A 21,752-nucleotide genomic window follows, 5' to 3' on the forward strand; every position below is an offset into this window, starting at 1 on the left:
CCTCTATCTGATTTTTTTTAAATAAATGTATTTATTTGTTTATTTTTGGCTGCTTTGGGTCTTCGTTGCTGTGCGCAGGCTTTCTCTAGTTGCAGAGAGCGGGGGCTACTCTTTGTTGCGGCGTGCGGGCCTCTCATTGCGGTGGCTTCTCTCGTTGTGGGGCACAGGCTCAGTAGTTGTGGCTCGCGGGGTCTAGAGCGCAGGCTCAGTAGTTGTGGCGCATGGGCTTAGTTGCTCTGCGGCATGTGGGATCTTCCCGGACCAGAGCTTGAACCCGTGTTGGTGGATTCTCAGCCACTGCGCCACCAGGGAAGCCCATCTGATTTTTGAAGCATGGTATCTGAACCTTGATTCTTCTCCTAAGGAATCTAGCTTGGCTCACCCTTTCACCTGTCATGTTCTCTCCCCTCCCACCTAGCCTCAATTTCATGAAACCCAGTCCTCACCTCCACCAGGAGGGGACATCTGTTATCTGGGGATATCAGAGGAGCCAAAATATCAAGCTCAAAGGCATAGTTATTGAACAGTGAGCACAGTCACAAAGAACCATTTCTTCTCTTCAAAGCACTGTTGCTATATGGTCATTTTTTAGTGTGACTATTTAATTAGCACTGTTTTCCCACTAGGTTAGAAGCTTCAGGAGGACAAGGACCATGTCTTTTATGCTCCCTGTTAGAAACCCGGTACCTAGGATGTAGGAAGCATTCAATAAATGTATTTAGAACACACAAATGAGCAGAGATTTGAAAAAGCTTCCATTATACACAGGATAGCTCATGTAAATAGAGTTAGTGGTATCTGTAGCAGCAAACAGAAGATATAATATAACACTGTGAACTTGTGCACATAATTAAATTGACTTATTTTAGTCTAGAGTCTGAGTCCCAAGATTGAGGTTGGGAGGAACAGGTCAACTCCTCAGTTATTACAATTTGAGAGGAGTGGGAAGTTCCCTTGGCCAAAAATTATTTTCACCTGTCTCTCCAGAGCCTTAAATAACTATTAGTGGAGGCACTATTTTAAGCCTATTTGCAAATGCAAATATGTTCATGGTATACAGAACATGATAAACCACTGCCTGGGCTCTCTTTTGACCTAGGACTATTTCTTTCCAAAGAAGCTATTGGTCTCTGGTGCCAGAAGGGGCCAATATTGGGATGGGGCACTTGGATGGGAGGAAGAAATGGGCAAAGGTTTCTGGACAGGAGAAGGGAAAGGCCAAACAAGAAAGCAGAGGCCATTTCAGAGGGTGTAAGTTTTGTCCCCGTCCTCTGGACTTTCTACTGGCACAAGGGGCTCAGTCAGGGCTAGCATACTTGGACAGCTTCTCCTGGAGCAGAGCTACTTGTAGCCCCCAGCACTCCAAGGCCAAGAGCGACTGCCAGTGTTTGGTAAGTGGTGCCCTCTATTTCCTGCCTGTCGCGTCTCTTAGCTCACCAAAGCAGACAAAGGGATCTGACTGGAAGAGACACGGTTCAATAATGTCCCACCTCCGACGTAGCTGGTCTGAGAATCAAGCCTAATGGTCAAAGGTTTTAAACACGTACCCCTCACCCCTTCTTACCCACTCCCTTGTTGGCTGTCAGCCCCACCTCTGAACATCTGCCCCAGATGCAGCTTGATCCCATACCATGCTCCCCCAGGCATACAAGCTTCATAAGAACATACCTGTCACAAATGCCCATCCACTGCAGCTCCCAGAGACCAGAGGCATAAGCCCAGTGGCATTCCCGAGGAACACAGAAGCAAGGTATTAAGAATAAACGAAGAGGAGCCTTTGTGAGCTCCCCATACCTCCTAACACTCCTAATAGAGAAAGAATGTCAGGGCTGAGGCTAGATCTCAAATGCAGAAAGGGGAACTGACCAGAGAGAAATAACACCACAGACAGTGACAGTGTTCTCGCTGGTTCCAGATAACTTCTGCTGACAGGTGGGCATTTCCACTGATGAGAATGACTACAGATGCACTCCTGAGAGCGAGTGACTGTAAAGCCCTGAGGAAACCCCCCAAAGACAGCCCCGCCACAAACATGGCAAAGACACCTTCCCTGACAGATTACAGAGGTCTACAGGTAAAGAGTCAGCTCAGTTCAGCAAATGTTTTACTGGGCAGCCATGTGCCAGATGCTCTGTCTGGCTCGGCCGGGTTGCAGGAGACAGTCCTCAACGAGAGAGAGCAGAGAGTCCCAGTGTTTCACCTGTCACCTTCCCCACAAAATCATTCATTGAGTTTCACTCCATGGATCCTGTGAGAACCCAATGAGCCTATACAGCCCCTATTTTCAGATTACCCTAATCTAATCCTCATTGTCGTAGCCTAGAATGTTTCTGTTACCTTGGTTTGCTATTCCTGGAAGCCGATGGTACTCTTGAGTCTGGGGAAAAGTCACAAGAAGAAGTATGAAAGTATGTGAATTCCAAGTGGATTTTTCCAAATCCAGTGCTTAGGCAGAAATAGGCCTCACATATATAATCCTGCCCCAAACGCATAGCTTCTTTTTCTGACCCGATCAGGCCCTACAATGCCCTCTGCTCAATTTTGGGGGCAATTATGTGCCTCTGAGTCTGCAGCTCAGGAGAGAGGCAGCCCCCCTCTGAGCATGCCTCCCCACCTCTTGGAGGCTAGCTGTGCCCTGCAAGGCTGGAGAAATTAAGAGTGACAGAGTGAAAACTGCTTGATGTTGTCTGAGTGGAGGAGGTCCACCCAAGCAAGGGCGTGTGGTGCAGGGGAAGTAGTGCAGGTTTGGAACTGGTGACCAGCCTGGCTTGAGCCACTGGACCCTGGGCAAGTTATTGAACGCCTCCCAGTCTCAATCTTCTCATCTGTGAATTGTGACTAGTAATAGCTTCCTTGCCGCGTTGTTGTGAAAAACAAATGAGGTCTTGCATGTAAAGCACCCGACACAGAGCATGCTCTGCACTGTTTAGTCTTCGTTACTACTTTCCTACCTTCTTTTCGGACTTTCCAATTCTCACTTTGACCTTTCCACAAAAATCTTCCTTCTATCACTGGAAAGGTGAGGATCATTCTTTCCCACTACTTCCCCTCAGCCACTCTGTGTGCATACCTTGGAAACGTCATCCTTTACTCGAATAGGCCCCACCTGGGGTTTTCCTCTGGATTTTACAGTCATATAGTTTTTAATTTGAAAGGGTCCATTTGGTTTCCTTATTGTAACACATGAAATTACCCCACCTATCAGAGCACAGGGAACTAATTCACATTCAACTTACTCTTCAACTTTTCTTCTCTTCCTTGTACTCAGCCATCAAAATATAAGATTGACTAAATTGGAAAGTCCTGCTATCAAAATATTTGGAATAGTATTTCCCAAACTTCAGTCATTCTAGGTACTCGTACCACTTCATACCCATGTAAAATCTGTACTATTCTTTGTACAATATTTTTTTCTTAACTTACTTTAAGTAAATTTATTTTAAAAGGGATCCTTATGTCAATACTAAAAATTTTAAAAAGCAGTATCATTTGCCATAAGTAAAGGATGAGTAAAAATAACACGCCACACTGGACTTTGGGATGACAGAGACCTGTGTTCAAACCCCAGCTCCAATAGTTAATAACTGTGTGCTCTTGGGGAAGTTACTTAACTTCTCTGAGCCTTAGTTTCCTCACAGAAGTAATACTAAGTATCTTATAAGCTTGTTGTGAGGGTCAAATAGGATGACATATATACATATATATACATGGTACCTAGCACAGATTCTGGCATGTAGTAGGCCCTTTTTTAAAAAAGGGTTTTGGTTTTTGTTTTCTTTTTTCCATATCCCTTCTTTCATACATTTATTTTAGTTCTTGCTTAGAGCAGCCTCCTCCAAAGCTGTAACATAGAAGTGCAGGGAGATGAGACAGGCAGCAGAAATAAAAGATGATACAGTGTCATGGAATTCTCCTACTCTATGACTTAATTTGAGTTGCAGGGTTGTTTAAGGGACCTCAGAAGTCATTCCAGTCTCTCACTCAAGTAACGACCCCCCTCGATATCATCTCTGATAGATGGATGTCCAGTCTTTGCCTTTTCACTAATATTAGAAAACTCACTACCTGATAAGACAGTTATAAGACAAAGGTCTTTTTCAGAGAAAGACAAATACCATACCATATTGCTCATATGCGGAATCTAATTTTTAAAAACGATATAAATGAACTTATTTACAAAACAGAAACAGACTCACAGACAACAAAAACAAACTTATGGTTACCAAAGGGGAAACATGGGGGGGAGGAATAAATTGGGAACTTGGGATTAACATACACACACTACTATATATAAAATAGCTAACCAAGAAGGACCTAATGTGTAGCACAGGAAACTCTACTCAATATTCTGTAATAACCTATATGGGAAAAGAATCTGAAAAAGAATGGATATACGTATATGTATAACTGAATCGCTGTGCTGTACACCTGAAACTAACAAAACATTGTAAATCAACTATCCTCCAATAAAATTAATTTAAAAAAAGACAAAGGTCTTCTTTATAATAATCCCAAACCTCCCACTCCTTACTCCTCACCCCCATAAGTACCATCTAGTTGTCCTTGACATGTTTTCTAGAACTACCAGAATATATGTATGTGTGTGTCTATATCTATATCTGTATCTATATCTATCTAGATATAAAATCCTCCAAATAGTCAAAAGCAGATATTACACATTTCCTTAATAGTCTCTTCTCTCAACTAAATATGGTCAGCATCCTCAACTGTTCCTCATGTGATTTGGTCTCTAGAACCCTAATCAACTTGGTGGCTCTCGTACTGGCACCCATCTCCCTGAGTTTGTCAACTGTCTCTTTGCTCACAGAATGAAAGGTGCAGTGACAAGATCACTTTTGTTAATGAGTCAGAGATCAAATTAGCCTGTAAATAGTTGCATTGGGAGGTTGGCTGACCATGATTTTTTTCACATGTCGAGTCAGATCACCACCCTCTGGCCCCATCTTGTTTGTGTATCAGTATTTGGGGCCAGCGTTCAGCCAATCGAAATTACTCTGAATCCCACATATGTCATCCATTGTAAATTAGCCATCCCTCCAAGCCTGTGCCATTCGAAAATCTGATAAGGAGGCCTTACCAAGGGTCATCAGGGCCAAGGACAGAGAGGGTTCAACAGTGATGGCGGTCAACAGTTTCAAATGCTAAGAGGTCAAACAAAATGAAGATCAGTTCCTTGTGTTTAGTGAGGAGGAAGTTGCTGGTAACCTCAGAAACCTGCCTTCTGTGTGGGGCTGCTTCCTCCACTGCCTCACTCCCAGGTGCTGTAAGGTCTGAGGAGGCCAAGGCTACCAGGAAAGCAGCAGGAGGGGAGCGGCTTATAGATGGTGGCTGAGTGGAGGAAACAGATCCCTTCCCTATGTCCTTGCTCAGCTTTGCTCAAGAGATGTTCCTCTGGGACCACATCGTTAGGGTCCACTCTGGGAGGCAAAGCTAGAAACCTGTGGTATTTGGAAACAGCCAAACACTTAGCTGAATTTTCCAATTCCATTCGTATTTGTTGCTTTATATAAATGGCTTCCTGTGGCCAGTGGTCAAGAGGCACTCTAAAAGTATTCCAGGTGGTGGTTCTGATACTGGATAAAATAGTTTCCACAAATAATTGTAGAGAAATGATTTATTGAAATGTTAATTAGTGTTTGTCTTCTGAGCTTCCTTGACACAGAGATTTTTGCAGAGAAGAAAGCAGAAGAGATCTAAAGTCAAAGGCACTTCTGGACGTTTGTGAAAGCCCCTGGAAAAGACAATACAGGTGCCCTAGAGGGTGAGAGACAACACAGAGAGTGCCTTTGAGATGCAGAAGGGAGAGAGGGCAGAGGGGCATGGGGACCACGTGTAGTGGGAATCAAGCACCGCTCTCACTGCTCCCAAAGAGACAACAACCTCAGGGGCAGTGGCTCATGCCTAGAGAGCCAGCGCCCTTGGCTCAGGGGACCCAGCCTCAGTACGTGACCTCATTCCCCACCGTGGCGTGGGGCAAAGAGCTGCCAGACTTCACAGACCACTGTGGGCTAGAAAGTAAGGCTGCCAATGGCAACCAATACAGACTAGGACTTCCACCACTTCTTAGGCACCAGGCAAACTTCCTGAATTCTGACTGGGCCCCAAGAGGGGAAGGGCACCCCTGTATGATCAAGATGGAGTCTCCTGTCCGACTGGCAGAATGGGGGCTCAGAGTTGGGATTAAGAAATAGGAAAAGTGATCATCTCTTACACACTTGGATTCATGGACAGAAATTCATAGCCTACACATGGTATAATCCATGCAGGGGGCCCAGGATTGGACTGTAAACACAATTTCTGAATTTTTCTTTATTTAGAAGTGATGCAGCCTAGGGCTGGATCCTGTTCTTATTCCCAGCCTTGTCACACAACCTCTAATAATGCAGGATGGTCAGCCACCCCAGTATCTGACTCTACTTTTAATGAAACTTTGCTGGGTCCACAAACAGGATTCCCTGACACCACCTGAGAAAGAGCATAGAACATTTGCTATGACATTTGCCTTTTACTGCTGTTGTAAAATTGTATTTTTAGAACCTTCGTCCTTAAAGCATAAACACACTAACCACTAAGAGAATGAAAAGACAAGCCACAGACTGGGAGAAATATTTGTAAAACACAAATCTGATAAAGGACTGGTATCTAAAATGTACAAAGAACTCTTAAATCTCAAAGATAAGAAAACAAACAGCTCAATTTAAAAATGGCAAAAGATCCGATTATAGAAAGTCACCAAAGATATACTGATGGCAAATAAAACATGAAAAGATGCTCAGTTTCATATATCATTAGGGAATTGCTGATTAAAACAACAACGAGCTACTAACTACATAACTGTTAGAATGGTTACAATTCACAAAACTGACGGTACCAAGTGCTGATAAGAATGTGGGGCAAAAGGAACTCTCATTCATTGCTGGTAGGAATGCAAAATTATATAGGCGCTTTGGAACACAATCTGACAGTTTCTTATAAAACTTAACATAAGCCTACCATATGACCCAGCAGTCATGCTCCTAGGTATTTACCCAAATGATTTGAAAACTTATGTCCACACAAAAACCTACACATGAATATTTACAGCAGCTTTACTCATAATTGCCAAAACTAGAAGCAACTAAGATGCCCTTTAATAAGTGAATGGATAAACAAACCGTGATACGTCCACACAATGGGATATTATTCAGTGATTAAAAAATGAGCTATCAAGCCACAAAAAGACATGGCAGAACTTTATATGCATATTGCTTGATGAAAGATGCCAGTTTGAAAAGCATACATACTGTATGATTCCAACTAGATGACATCCTTAAAAAGACATAAACCATGGAGACAGTAAGAAGATCAGTGGTTGCCAGGGTACTTGAGGAGGGATGAAGAGGTGGAGCACAGGGGATTTTTAGGGCAGGGAAACTACTCTGTATGATACTGTCATGGTAGATACAGGTTATTATAAATTTGTCAAAAGCCATAGAACACAAAGAGGGAGACAAAGTATGGACTTTAGTTAATAATGTATCAATATTGGTTCATTAATTGTGACAAATATGCCACAGTAATGCAAGATGATAATACTAGGGGAAACTGTACAGCGTAGGGGGTATACGGGAATTCTCTGTATTATCTGCTTAATTTTTCTGTAAATCTAAAACTGTTTTAAAAATAAAATCTATTAATTAAACACACACATGCACACTCACCACATGCAATGATTCCTGGTAAAGCAACCAAATGAACGATGTGACATTTTAGAGGGCTTCTAGACTAGTGGGTAAGAAATTAGCATGAATTTCACAGTCCAGAGGTTCACTTCTCCATGTTGCACATTTATCAGATGCCATGCATAAAATGTTGCAGTGAAAAATCTCCAGTTTTGTGGTTCTGCCCTCTATTTTGACATTTTCTGCATCTTTCTGGTGCAGAGCCATAGATTTTTATGTCAATTACTTAGGTAAATTAAAGAAAAAGCCCCTGTTGTTTTCTAAGGGCCAGATCAATTTAAAAAAAAAAATAGCTTTCAGTTCCATGTTTCTGGAGGAACATTCTTAGAAATAAAATGTTTCTTTTTTCTTTGAGGAGGAGATACAATCTTGAACTACACTTAAAAAAGATTTTATATAGTTAAGCATCAGAGTCTTTTTCTCTGAGCCCAAATTCTGCAGCCTCAGTATTTATATCCTGCAAGTGGGTCGACAAGGTAGGAGAGACCCTCACCCTTACAACCTCTAGCATGGGCTCCCCTCCTGTCCTAGGCTGGCTTATTTGGTCTCCCTAGCTGCCCCTCCTTCTATTCACTTTCTCATGATGCAAATTCACACCTATCATTCATGCATGCTAAGAAAGAGGCCATGTGTATTGTTTCTTAACTTGTATTTGATCAGCTTCTGAACACCGAAACTAGGACCCAGTGATACACTTTTGCCTAGATGTCCTCTAAGAAGTCAGAAAGGCAAGAGGCACCAACAGTTGTTTTGCAAGATGCTATCAAGTGAATACAAAACATTCTCTCAAAAATCACACGGTGGCTTAATATTCAGCAGCAAAATACGTCTATTTGGATTGAAGATTACATTAGCATGTATTGAAAAGTAGGTTAAGGAAAAAAACTGTCGAAAGGGTAAGCGTCAGGGTACATGCATTTTAGAAAAAGAAGTACTGTTGTACTGGAGATGAGGGTGGCCTTTAGATGAGCTCTTACTTTAGTGGTCTGGGTGAGTGAGGAAAGGGAGGAAGATGGAGCTGGGGGCGACAACCCCAGCATGTGAGGAGCCAACAGGGCAGAATGGGGTGGGGGTGTGCTACGACACACCCAGAATCAGGAGTTTCTGAGAAGTGTGATATCTACAGTGTGGTGAATGGAGACACTTCCTTGTTTGTCCCCATGGAACAAGGCCCTTCACTGGGGGACAGGCCCTAGGGACCAGCGGGGAACTGGACCACAGGTCAGAAACAAGGTTAAGCCAGAGAAGAACGGCAGCTCAAGGGAACCAAGGAATTCACAACTCAGTGGACAGAGACCAGGATTATACCAGCAAGATCACAACTAGAGCATCCCTCCTGCCTTGCCTGCCTGCTGAGTGCACAAACACCTCCTGGAAGGGCTGGGCAGAGCACCAAGGCTGGTGCCAGAGCATGTATGGGAACTGGTAGTAACTATAGACTCTAGTGACGTCCAAATACATACATTTTATGCTTCACCTGTGTTCCCACTGACCTTTGTATCTCAGTTAACATTTCCCATTTTTCAATAATTCTTAAAAATCCACAGATGTAATTGCACCATTTGGAATTTCTACTTTTTAATTTGCCTTCATTCACCAACAAATGCTTAACCAGCCTTGATTAAGTACAGGCCCTGAGCTGGTCCTGGGATCCAAGGTGAACAAAAGCAGAGGGTCCCTGTCCTCCCAGATCCTGCAGGTGAGTGCAGGAGACCTACGCGATCTAATAATGTCAAGGTACTTGTCACCAACTGATTTTCAACATAAACAACTTCAGTTACATATGATGTCCTAATGATCAAATACCATCTTAAAAGCATGAGGCAGATTCTAACTAGATCATGCAGGCCACAGTTAAGAAAAATTTCCCCAGGCCCTCCATCTCAAGGATAGGCTCTCTGAGAGATATTTCATATTTTAAATGGTCACAGTGTCTGCATGACCATTAGTCATGGCTGGAACAATCGAGAGAGCTCACTTGAGGGAGGCGTAGACTCAGTGATCCTTAACTAATTTAATAATTCTGTGCTCTAGCTATTCAGTAAGGTTTACAATACAATTTTACAATCCCAGGACTTTCTCTGATAGTTTACTCAAAAGATAGTTTACTCGAAAGATAGTTAACAGGTAACATAACCACATAAAATCTTTCCAAGAGGAAGGAAATATATACAGTGGCAAGTTTAAAAATTGATACAATAAATTGCCAACATTGGTGATGGAACTTTTCACAATCTAACAGTGAATATCTGATTCCAAACTTACATCCTTTCAATCTTTAGCATTACCTGGGAACATTAAACCTCAGTTCAGAAGATTGTGATCTCTGAATTTAAAGAGGCCCCTTGCTTAAGAGTATGCACTTACGCATTCTGAGAAACTGTCATTTCTTTCACAAAGCGTTTGACATTTGCCATTTCCTTTATAACCTCGGTTAGAAGAAATAAAATGAGGTAATATTCTAAATGTAAAAGATGCTAGAAGAGTTAAGTCCATGTATTTTTTGCTGTGTGTGCAGAGGAGGGAATACAATACATAACAAAACTAACACATTTTAACAAATGGCAGTATATTTCAAATTTAGGGAAGCACAAAGACCTGAGAAAGCACCTTTTTATGCAAAATATTTATATAGGAGTATAAATAAAATGTGCACTACAAAGTAAAATAAAATAGACTGGGGCACACAGGACACAACTAATATGACTAAGCTTGTTTAAAAAAAAAAAAAAAAAAACCACTGGATTTTTTAAAGCTTCCATTTCACAGCAGGGTTGAGGGAGGGGGTACTTCATACCCAAAGGCTCACTTCCCTGTGTCATCTTTGTAACCAAAAGCAATGCACATAAGACTTCTGTGAACCCTTAAAATATGTATTTGTCAACTTGAATTTGCAATTTTTAAAGTTGGTGGTGCAGAACCATAGAAGTGTAATTTTTGCAGTTCCCTTCACACACCTTTATCTGGAAAATTCTAAAGGTCCACCACCCGCAGAGGTGTTGCTATATGAAAGAAATTTTCCAGTAAAACAAGATGTTGCTCTTCCTACTCTGCAGCAATGTCAGTAAAGCTTCTTTTGAAAAGTGCCTTAAATAGATTTCCACATATCTGGTTTAAGACTGAAAACAATTTCAAATAAGCCTTGCGCTGGTTAGCTACAGCTTTAAGGTGAGGAGTTGGAATTTTTAAGAAGGACAGCATTTGTAAACCAGTTCCATCTTCGTGTTTCATGGATTGAAGACAGAATATTGTATCTGTCATCACACTTGAGTTGCATTTTCACTATGCACGGCCTATTTGCATACAAACAAAAGAGATTATTTTTAAAAGAGGTTTTCTGTGTTTTTGTTTTGGTCCTTTGGGATGACTGTGGTAAGAAGGGACCAAGCCATTTTCACACCTTGGATTTCACACGTGTTTAAGTGACCCCCTCACTTCCCCTTCCTCCCCACCCACTTCCAATGTCAATGGCGGTCAATGTTAGGATCTTTGTCACCATTTGTCCGGACTATTGCGGCAGCCTCCAGGCTGGTTCCCTCTCACTATCCTTTACCCTACCATTATCTTTCATCAAAAACAATCTGATTATGAAACTTCCTTGCTTTAAAGACTTACTCCCTGTTCCTCATAGGCAGAAGTCACACTTACTTAGCAAGACACATGAGGCCCTTGACAGCCTGAATCCAAGTTTTCTCTTCTGCTTTTATCAGTCAACTCATATAACTTACCCTCGAGTCACACTTGAACTGTTCACTATTCCCTGACCCTCTCAAATCCTTTCAAGGCTTTTTTGCCTTCTTTGCCTTTGCACAGACTGTTCCTTCTGTCTGGAATGCCTTTCCTGCCTTCTCTGTCGGCAAAATGCTCCCCTTCCTTTAAGATCCAGATCATTCCACAGTTCACAGCTGAAACCTTTTTTTTGGCCATCCTCCCCTCCTCTTTTCACAATATCTATACCTTCCTTGCTCCCAAATCACATTACTTTTTCTTCCATTATAGCTATTTCCTCATTGTGCTACAATCTCACTGCTCACATGGCTCTCCTGTCCCGAGTTCCACAAGGGCAAGGGACATGTTTCATTCCCCTTTGCGTTCCTGGTGCTTAGCAAAGGAACAGGTCCAGTAAATGTTATTAAAGTTAATATCTGTTAGCTGATTGCTTATAAGCTAGGTGCTCTGCTAAGTACTTTAAATCTATTACTTCATTTAATCTGCACAAAAAACATACAAAGTTTTACAAGTGAGGGAACTAAGTTGCAGAGAAGTTAGGCCACTTGCTCAGGGACACACAGCTGGCAACCTCAAGGTTTTAGTGGTATATAGAATTGAATCTGTTTAATTTCTAACTGATAATACTATGTGACTATCATTAGAATGTCAGGCATCAGCGTACTTTTTTGGTGTGGTTTGGCACTTTTTTGAGTACATGTCTCTACTCTGCCCCTTACTAATTTTGTGATGTTGAGTAACTTACTAAACCTCTCTAAACCTCAATTTCCTCATTTTTTTTCAATGGGGAAAATAATACCAAGCTCACACGGTCATCGTAAGGATCCAGGGACAACACCTATGTAAGTTCCTAGCCCTGTCCCTGCTCATCACAGCCATCACTGTTCCTTCCTTCTTGGAGCCACGCATTTCATATTCCTCCATTAGTTCACTTAATCCTTACCCTCTGAAAAACTGAAACTATTCAACCTTCTAACAGATGAAGAAACTGAGGCTTAGAGAATTAAGTAACCTGCCCAAAGTTCCTTTAAGCAGATGTTTTTCCTAAGGCCCCCCAGAACTGAATAAGCCCCTGATATCAATAACTAAGTAGTGTTTAAAGGGATCATGCTGCCTGTATGTGTGAAAATTCAGCTGGAGGCATTAAAGAGCCTGGGTTTGAGCCTGTTTTCCTTTTTTTAACTTTTATTTTCTGGCAACCATGAACACTTAACCAGCCAGGGAATTCTCTTGGAAATAAAGTCTTGGGTGAGCCACTGAATGGGCACATTAACTTTTCTACTCCCTACTGTCTAAATTCTCCATGTTCCTTGAATTTCCACCTTCTCCACTGAGCTCTCAATCAAGTTCTCCCCTCGCTCCCAATCCACTTCCTTCCAACCCCCCAGGGGAAGATCATGGGAACACTCCCAACTCAGAAGAGAAGAAGATAAGTGGCCTCTGCCTTAGGATCTGGTTTCCATAGGGAAGTGTCTTGCTGGGTCCACACTTTCAACCCCCTTAGCTTCTGTCTCCCAGCTCTCACCTGTCTTGTTCCATCACTCACTTCTGTTATCTGAGGGTCTCAAAGGTGTTCTATGTTTGCCACTTCTGACTTAGAGTCTGTACCCTGCTACTAGATGACTTTTTACCTTGATTTCATCCTCCTTAGCAGAGCAATGAAATCCCTATTTCTAAAACCCACCAATCTAGAGGTAATCACTATGACTATTTTGACGTATTTGCTTGCTATCTTGTTTCTCTGCATTATTTTCTTTATAATTCCATAGTCTTATGTTTTTTTCTGTCATCAAGAAGTCATCATCAACTTCACTTTTAGTTTACTTAACCATTCACCTACTATGAAAAATTTAGGTTCTTATTTTTCATTATAGTAAATAATGGTGTAATAAACATTTTTGTGCACAAATCTGTTAACATCCCTGACTGTCTAATTATATAGATCCCTAAAGGTGAAATTATTAGAACAAGATAAATAAGTGTATTTTTATGATAAAGAAAAATGATAGTTTATGTATCTTCTAGAATTAGAAGTATAAATTTGAATATGTTACCCATGATGACTAATGAGCAAAAACGTCTTTATAAATTAAAAGCAGATAAACAGAACTAAAATATTTGAGGTCCAAAAGGCTACAAAGGGGGTTTCAAGGTCAACTTCATGAAGACACTCACTTGATTACCAATCACAGGACAGGGTTTCATTTTAATGTTTTTGGCATCCTACCTCATATAAATATATTTTAGGTGGCTTTTTAGTTTGGCTTTCACCTTATTCACTTGCATTGAGCCTGGCCTTCTCTTATCTATAATTAGGAGGTCTATTATAGCAACTTTTGAGTTACAGGTAAAAATCCATTTGCTAGAACTGAGTCAGAAAAGGCAGAGCCAAAGAAATTTAAGACTTCATTTAAAAGATAGGAAATAGTAGATTTTAAAGAAAAGAATGTGAAGCCTAAAATATTTCATTTTCACAAGACTCTACATCCATTATAAATTCTTATAACCCTCATAGCATTGGTGAGTACCAGTAGCCTCATTTTACAGATGAAAGCACTGAAGTTCAGGGAGCTGGATAGCTTCCCCAAGGTGACATCACTAATAAGTACAAAATTACTTATTAACTACTTATTATTTGACACCAGCCCGACGGACTCAAAATGCTGGCACTTATCTAAGACACGATACTACCTACAGACAAACAGAAAACAGACACCTTTGTGCTCCTGGGGAACCCCACACACTTCACTCATAAAAATATCACCACATTTGATATATTTACCACTAAGCTGAGCTCTTTCAGGACAGAAATCATATTTGCTCGTCTTTGGTATATTTCAAATGTGTGGCATAGTGCCTGGAACAAAGGTGCTGAATGAACTGAAAAAATTACTTAGAACATAGAGAAATAGGCAGTGGCCAAGTGTGCTTGTATCTGAATTTTTAAGTCTCTTGATACAGCGTCTTAAATTGCTTTCCAGAAAAGTTATAGCCATTCACAATCCCACAATCAGTAGTATATGAAAGAACCATTCTTCCTGTATACTCTGAGCATTAATACCCCCATCCCCTAATGAAATATAAATTATTAATTTGATAAATGAATATATCTCATTGGTGTTTACACTGGCATTTCCTTAATACTTAGTGAAGATGAAAATTTTGTCTTTTAAAATTACATTTTAAACTGTTTATTTTGAAATAATTAAAGATTCAAAGGAAGCTGAAAAAAAGTGTACAGGGAGGCCCTATGTACCCTTCAACCAATTTCCCCCAATGGTAATGTCTTGTATAACACTAGTACAATGTCAAAATCAGGAAACTGACATTGGTTTAATCCACAGAGTTTATTCAGATTTCACCAGTTTTATGTTTTATGTGCACTCCTCTGTGTGTGTGTGTGTAGTTCTATGCAGTTTTATCACACGTGTAGATTCATGTAACAACTGCCATTATCAGGATACAGAACTGTTCCACCACCACAAGGCTCCCTGGTGCTATCCCTTTGTAGCCACACATACCTCTTCCTTTCCCCACCACCCCTAACTATGGCAACCACCAACTTGTTCTCATCTCCGTGATTTTGTTGTCTCAAGAATGTCATATAAATGGAATCACACAGTAGCATTTTGGGACTGGCATTTTCACTTAGCCCTGGAGATTCATTCAAGTTTCTGTGTGTACCAGTAGTTCTTTCCTTTTATTGCTGAGTAGTATTTCATGGTATATGTGTAGCACAGTTTGTTTAATCATTCACCCAAGGAAGGACATTTTTCCCCTTAGTTTTCGACCATTAAGAATAAAGCTGGTATGAGTATTCATGTACTGTTTTTTGTGTGAACATAGGTTTTCATTTCTCTGGGATAAATGCCCAAGAATGCAATTGCTGGGTTATATGGTAAATGTATGTTTAGTTTTGTAAGAAACTGCCGAACGCTTTTCCAGAGTGGCTGCACCATTTTAAAGTCCTAGCAGCCATGTATGAGTGATCCAGTTTCTCTGCAACCTGCCAGCATTTGGTGTTACCATTATTTTTTACTTTAGCCATTCTGATAAGTGTACGATAATAGCTCACTATGGTTTTAACTTTCATTCCCATAATGGATAATGATGTTGAACATCTTTTCATGTGCTTACTTATCATCTGTATATCCTCTTTGGGGAAATGTTTTTATGTCTTTTGCCCATTTTGTAACTGGATTATTTGTTTAACTGTTTAATCTGATAAGTGAAAACACCTCATTGGTGTTTCTTCAATGTCTACTGAAAATGAACATTTTTTTGTTATTTGTATATTTTTAAATCACTTAATTATTAACGGCATTGGATTGCTTTTGTCACTTCATAATTGTTGTTTTCCATTCCCAATTAGATTATAAAAATTGTATGTCTGCTTTTTCTTCTGTATCCTCCATACTGCCTTAAAACTATCAGGTTCTTGATAAAGATTTATTGTTTACTCGGTTGAAAATAGTTGTAAGATGGAGGTGATGATCTAGGTTTATCTTTTGGGTACTTATTTATTTCAGGTTTTACCCCATGGTTATTTCCTGGCTGCTATTGACTAATTCATTTATTTTGCTAAATGTTCATTTAAAAAATTTTTATTAGATCTTTTAGTAGAGTCAAACCTGATTAATTTGATCCCCAATAATATAGAAGTGTGACATTTGCATTGCTTGGCCAATAATATCCTGAGGCTACAGAAGGCAAATTTTAAACTCACTTTGACTTCCAAGCTTTCTAAGACAATGCTTTAATACTTCCCTATTCCAATTCTACTATGTTTTTTCCTGCTTATTGACCTAAGTTATAATAATCCCCCAAATTCCACTCAGGCTTGTTTTTTCCTTTACATCATTAGGTTCACCACAGTCTTACAACATCCCCCTTACAACATCAGATTCATCATAGGGTTCATCTCTGAGAAGCTTTGAAAAACACATTTCTTATGGCTTAACAAAAGAGAATGGAATCTATGTCAGTACCACAAATCCAACATGTGAAATGACAGCTGCAGAAAGCAGAGGAGACTCCAGGTCTGGCCGATTGACTCTAGGGTGTCTCCGTGTGGCTCTTTATGGACAGCAGAAGTGAGTTTGGTTCAGTGAAGAGGTCCCCTTTCATCACCTAATATTTTGTGGGAGTGATCTATCTGCTGTCTCTGTTCTCAGCTCTCTAAGATCTACCCCCTCTACTCAGCTGGGCGTGTGCTCCACAAAGGTCACCACGGACCTCTGGACTGACATTTTCAGTCATTCTCCTACTTCACCTTTCTGCAGAATTTGACACCGTGACTACCCTCTACTTTTTGAAATATTCTTCTCCTTTTAGCTTAGGTGACCTAATCCTTTATTGGTTCCTCACCAACCTCTCTGAGATATTTATTCACAGTTTCTTTCTCTGGCTATTTGCACCCTCACCAAAGGATTATGTACACCCACCAAATGTATTAGTTTGTTAGGGCTGTGATAACAAAGTACCACAAACTTTGTGGTTTAAACAACCCTCCTTCTGAGGGTTTTAAGGGAAGGATCTGTTCTAGGCCTCTCTTCTTGGCTTGTAGATGGCCATCTTTTCCAAGTCTCTTCACATGGTCTTCCCTCTATGCATGATTCTGTGTCCAAATTTCCTCTTACTTTTAAGCATATCAGTCATCTTGGATTAGGGCCCATCCTAATGACTTCATTTTAGCTTGATTATCTCTGTAAAGACCCTATCTCTAAATATAGTCACATCCTGAGATACCATTAAGAAGAATGGTATTTTCATATACTACTGATTGTGGGATTGTGAATGGCTATAACCTTTCTGGAAAGCAATTTAAGACTCTGTACCAACAGTCTTAAAACATATAAATTTTGAGGGGACACAACCAACCCTTAACCCTTAGTCCCTAGAGTCACTTTTTCTGTATCTCATGTGCTCAGTATAGAAATTTGGTAAATATGCTTTGTCTTTCCATGAACATGTCCTCCTCTTTTTTTAAATGAAGTACAGTTGATTTATAATATTATGTTAGTTTCAGGTGTACAGCTGTCCTTCTCTTTCTTGCATCTCTCCCCTCCCCTGGTTCCTATGACATCACTTTTCTCCTGCTCTGTTCCCATTCTCTCTAGTCCCTCCTTGGTGTCTACTGTGGACTCTTTATCCTCATCTACCTCCTTAAATGTCAAAATTTTCCAGCTTCCATCCTTGGCTTCTTCTCAATTCACCATCCCCTCTCCCTAGTGATCTCACCCACAACGAGAATTTCAACTATCACCTATACTTGTGCGGAAGACTCTTAATGTTTTCTGCAGCCCATACCTCTTTTTTGAGCTTTACACCTGTATATCCACTTGTCTACTTGGACATCACCATCTAGCTGCTCCAAGAGATCTCAAATTCAGCATGTTAAAAAATGAATTCAACTTCTGTCCTCTTTCCCCTGGCCCAAACCCAATCCACTTGCTATATCCTCCATTTTGTGAGGATGCCACTTTACACTTAAATCTCTCCTTCCAAGCTCCATATCTGTCAAAAACCAAATCCTATCAATTCTGGTATGTAAATATCTCCCAAATGCATCCTCTCCTCTCTCACCCTACCATAACTGCCCTGGTTCTATGTCCTTAACGCCTCTCCTTGAATTAGTTTCCTATAGTCCTATTAGCCTAATAGTTTCCTAAATGAGTTCCTTGTTAACTCAGTTCTGCACTCTGCTGCCCGAGGAATTTTTAAAGCAAATTTTATCATATTTTTGCTTGTTTATGGTTCTTCAAATGTAGGCTGTGACTTTAGGATAATCACAATGGATGCCTGGGCTCGGGGCAGGGGGGAGAGAGTGTCCTTGTTCTAACCCCTCCCAGTGTCCACCTCATCCTCTATGAGTACTACTTGCCAGGCATCTTCTCACAGCTATACCTGCAATTCCCCCATGCACCCCATTTGTCTACTTAATTACCCAGACCTTGGGTGTTTAAATTATGTTGACTTCCCATGAAGCCCACAGCTGGTGGTCTAAAAAGCCTCAGGAGGGTCTCTGAGCCATCTTTTCTCTCCTGTACTAGTTCTCTGCTCCTGGCTTCATCCTTGCATCTAACTTGGCTCTTGGCTTCCCTACCCTCATCCTCCTTTCCAACATTTGGCTTCCCACTGTGATCAGAGTCATTTCCTGGAAGTGGCTGGTCTTGTCCTTGGGCTCTGCCTGTTTCACTGTCAGCTCCCCTGGGAGCCCAGCCTAGGGTTGTCCTGACAGGCTCAGAGGGGATTGAACACTTCTGCTGGGAAAAAACTTTCCTGATTCTAATCCTAGCATTGACATCAAGTAGCTGTATCATCTTGGACAAATGACCTCCCTTCTATTTCTTAATCCTAACAGTAATAGTAATAAACAACAACAATAATAATAATCACTGAGTACTTATCGAGGCAAGGTTCTAAGTACCTTACATGGATTATCTCATTAAAATCTCACAATTATCACAATTATCCCCATTATACAGTAAAACACTAAGGATTTCAATTGTTAAGCAATTTGTCCAAGGTCACACAGCTAGAAAGTGAAAGAATCTGGGACAGAAACACTAGCACTTTGGTTCCTAACTGTGGCCACTTAACCCCTGCACTGTTCTTCTTTTCACCGTGCAGCTCACTCCAGAGCCATGAGATCCATTTGTAAAATAAGGAAATGAGCACTCCGGTCTCTTCCACATAGAATATTCTATGAAAATAGGCTTATCAGGATCTAGTGATTTATGGGTAGAGTGAGTATATTTTGAGAAGGAGTTAAGAGACAAAAAAGTTAAACATAAAAGGCCAAAGCCCTAACAGTGGAACTCCACAAATTATGAGTGATCACATACCACTAGGTAGCTGACTGCTTTTCTGAGAGAAGCCAGCTATTGGTTACTTTTTCTTAAATATCTAGTTTTATTTTTCTGCCTGCAGATGTGATCCAAGTTCAAAAGCACAAAGTAGAAAATAAAAATCATCTGTATTTCTAACATTGTATGTATAGAGGTATCATGTATAAAAGTAGTAGCAGTGTACATTCTGTTTTTTGTCTTATACAAAATACATTAAGAATTGTTCTACAATAGAGTTTTTAATGATTGCATGGTATTTCATCATGGATGTTCCATAATTAACCAACTACTTATGTTTAGATATTTAAGTTGTTTCTAAGATTTTCCCTATGAGAAACAATGGCAAGAAAAATATGCTTGCGCCCTTACAATAAATTCCTAAAAGTTGAACTGCTTGGTTAAAAGGCGTATACATTTTGCTTTTGGTATGTATGACTAGATTATTGTCTAGAAAGATTATATTATCATCAACAGGTAATAAGGGTATAAATGTTCCTCCCTCCTTAGAAACACATAGGATTCTTACTTGCTTGCTTTTCAAACAAAATATTTGCCAAGTTGATAAAAGAAAAATGACATTTCACTTTTAATTTGCATTTCTTTTATTTCAGGTAAGACTAAATAGTATTGGCCATTTATATTTTAAAATTTCCTGTTCATGGTCAATTTTCAGGCACTGTGAAACAAAGAGAATCTTAACAAGAACAGTATAGACAGTGGCCTGTGGTTCTATAGACATCTGCAGGCAGTGTTAGCATAAGGTACCACTTCTGTGGTTCCACAAAATTATATATTCTGAAATTGCTCACTTCATACGTGGGTAACATTTCAAAATTTCACTGGAGGGAAAAGGAGTCTTTATTGGAAATTAAATTCTAATCTTCTGAAATAAAAGCAGCAAAGCTGTCTACCAAACCAGTAAGCACTGGATAGACAAGGGTTACGTAGATTTTCAAAGAACAATAATAAATAACCAGTGACCCCAGCTGCCACCATCCAAGAGAAGGGTGGATGTGACTTCTTCCAGTAAGTCACTGCCATGGGGGGCCTGCCGGGACATGGAGAAACCTTGTGGTGCAGGACAAAGTGGAAAGAAAGATTTTTACTCCTTATGACCAGCGTGACCTTGAGTTAATTATTTAGCTGCTTTAAGCCACAATTATCTCATCCATAAAACACAATGATGATATCATCTGCCTGAGAGTCACTGTGAAGATTAAAATTCAGTGAAATCACACTAGTAAACTACACAGCATATCATGCATATTCAATACCTGGTAGCTAACTGAATTACTCTACCTCCTTCTGCTACCTCACCCTGCTCAGAATCTCCCGTGGCCTCTTTGTGACTCATGATCTGGGTTCTGCATTTGCTTTTTACACCTCTTATTCCTCTTCCTTTTCCTCAGCCTCTCTCCTTCTACTTTCTCTATCTCATTCCCCACCCCCAGGCCAAACTGACCTTGGTGTCCATTGAATTTACTCCCTGTCATTTGTTATACTTGTACAGACATTTTAAAATTTCCTGATTCTTGAAATCAGTAACTGTAAAATTTAAATATCTGAAAAAAATTTTCAAAAATCAAAATTAAATCACTTAAAAAAACCCCAACAACCAATAAACATTTTGACATTTCCATAATTCTCATCTTTAATTAGTAGTCAAATATCTTCGGTAGACATTTTTTAAAAGCTCTCCTGCCTTGGAGGTATGGGATCATCTTAGAGTGATGGAGCAAGAAGGTGCGAATGGCTTCAAGACTCTAGCTAATCTTCCATAGCATAGATTGCTCTTTCTCCCAGATATTCCTGCTGCATAAATACATCCTTAATACATAATTAGCATTCTTGGGCAGGAAGGACAGAAAACAGTACCATCCTCGATCTCAGCCTGACACTGAGGTCACTTAACTCATAACTGCCTTTCAAGAATAAGAATGATCACTCACCATCCGAGACCCATCTTCACTGGTTTCTGCTGTTGGGGTAACTGTCTGGGCATGACCTCGTTTGTTGTCTGTCTGTCTGTGCTAGTTGGCAGTGGGAGGAGGAGCAACCCCTCCTACACCCCTGAAAGCTTTCCTCCTCAATGACTGTATACTTAGTAACTTTCTTTATTAAAGGCTGTTCCTCTTTTTTTCTACAGATTTTGCCAACACTTGTGGAAGAAATTTAACCCTTTTCTTGCGTTTGAATTTGTTGACCTAGGTCTAAATATATTTAAAAAATAATAATTCAGTGGCTTGAGTTCCAGACATGGCATTAAGATGAAGCTGACTAAAAATCCCCCCTCTTGAAACTCCCTCAAAAAGCCTAGAAAATAAGATAATAAAAAGAGAAAAAAAGAAACCCACAACACTCTGCATCTGTAAGATAGAATAAAAGAACGTTCTGTAGATTTTGGTAAGACAATAAAAAGTGTGATTTATTA

General features: G+C 40.2%; 1 protein-coding gene across 4 annotated transcripts in view; it reads right to left on the reverse strand.

Moving 5' to 3' along the window:
* CD86 (CD86 molecule) overlaps positions 1 to 21,404 on the reverse strand; it is a 61,888-nt gene extending 40,484 nt beyond the window's left edge. For 3 of the 4 annotated variants that reach the window (XM_012536281.3, XM_033403353.2, XM_033403349.2), the window contains exon 1: positions 21,271 to 21,404. In XM_012536281.3, the coding sequence (XP_012391735.2) occupies positions 21,271 to 21,323 (53 nt within the window). In that variant the 5' untranslated portion in view covers positions 21,324 to 21,404. Of the gene's footprint in view, positions 1 to 1,668; positions 1,799 to 21,270 lie in introns of those variants that run through there. The other variant, XM_033403351.2, reaches the window with a different exon arrangement.
* Between the last annotated feature and the right edge of the window lie 348 nt (positions 21,405 to 21,752).

Source organism: Orcinus orca, chromosome 5, assembly GCF_937001465.1.
Source record: "Orcinus orca chromosome 5, mOrcOrc1.1, whole genome shotgun sequence".
NCBI lineage: Eukaryota > Metazoa > Chordata > Mammalia > Artiodactyla > Delphinidae > Orcinus > Orcinus orca.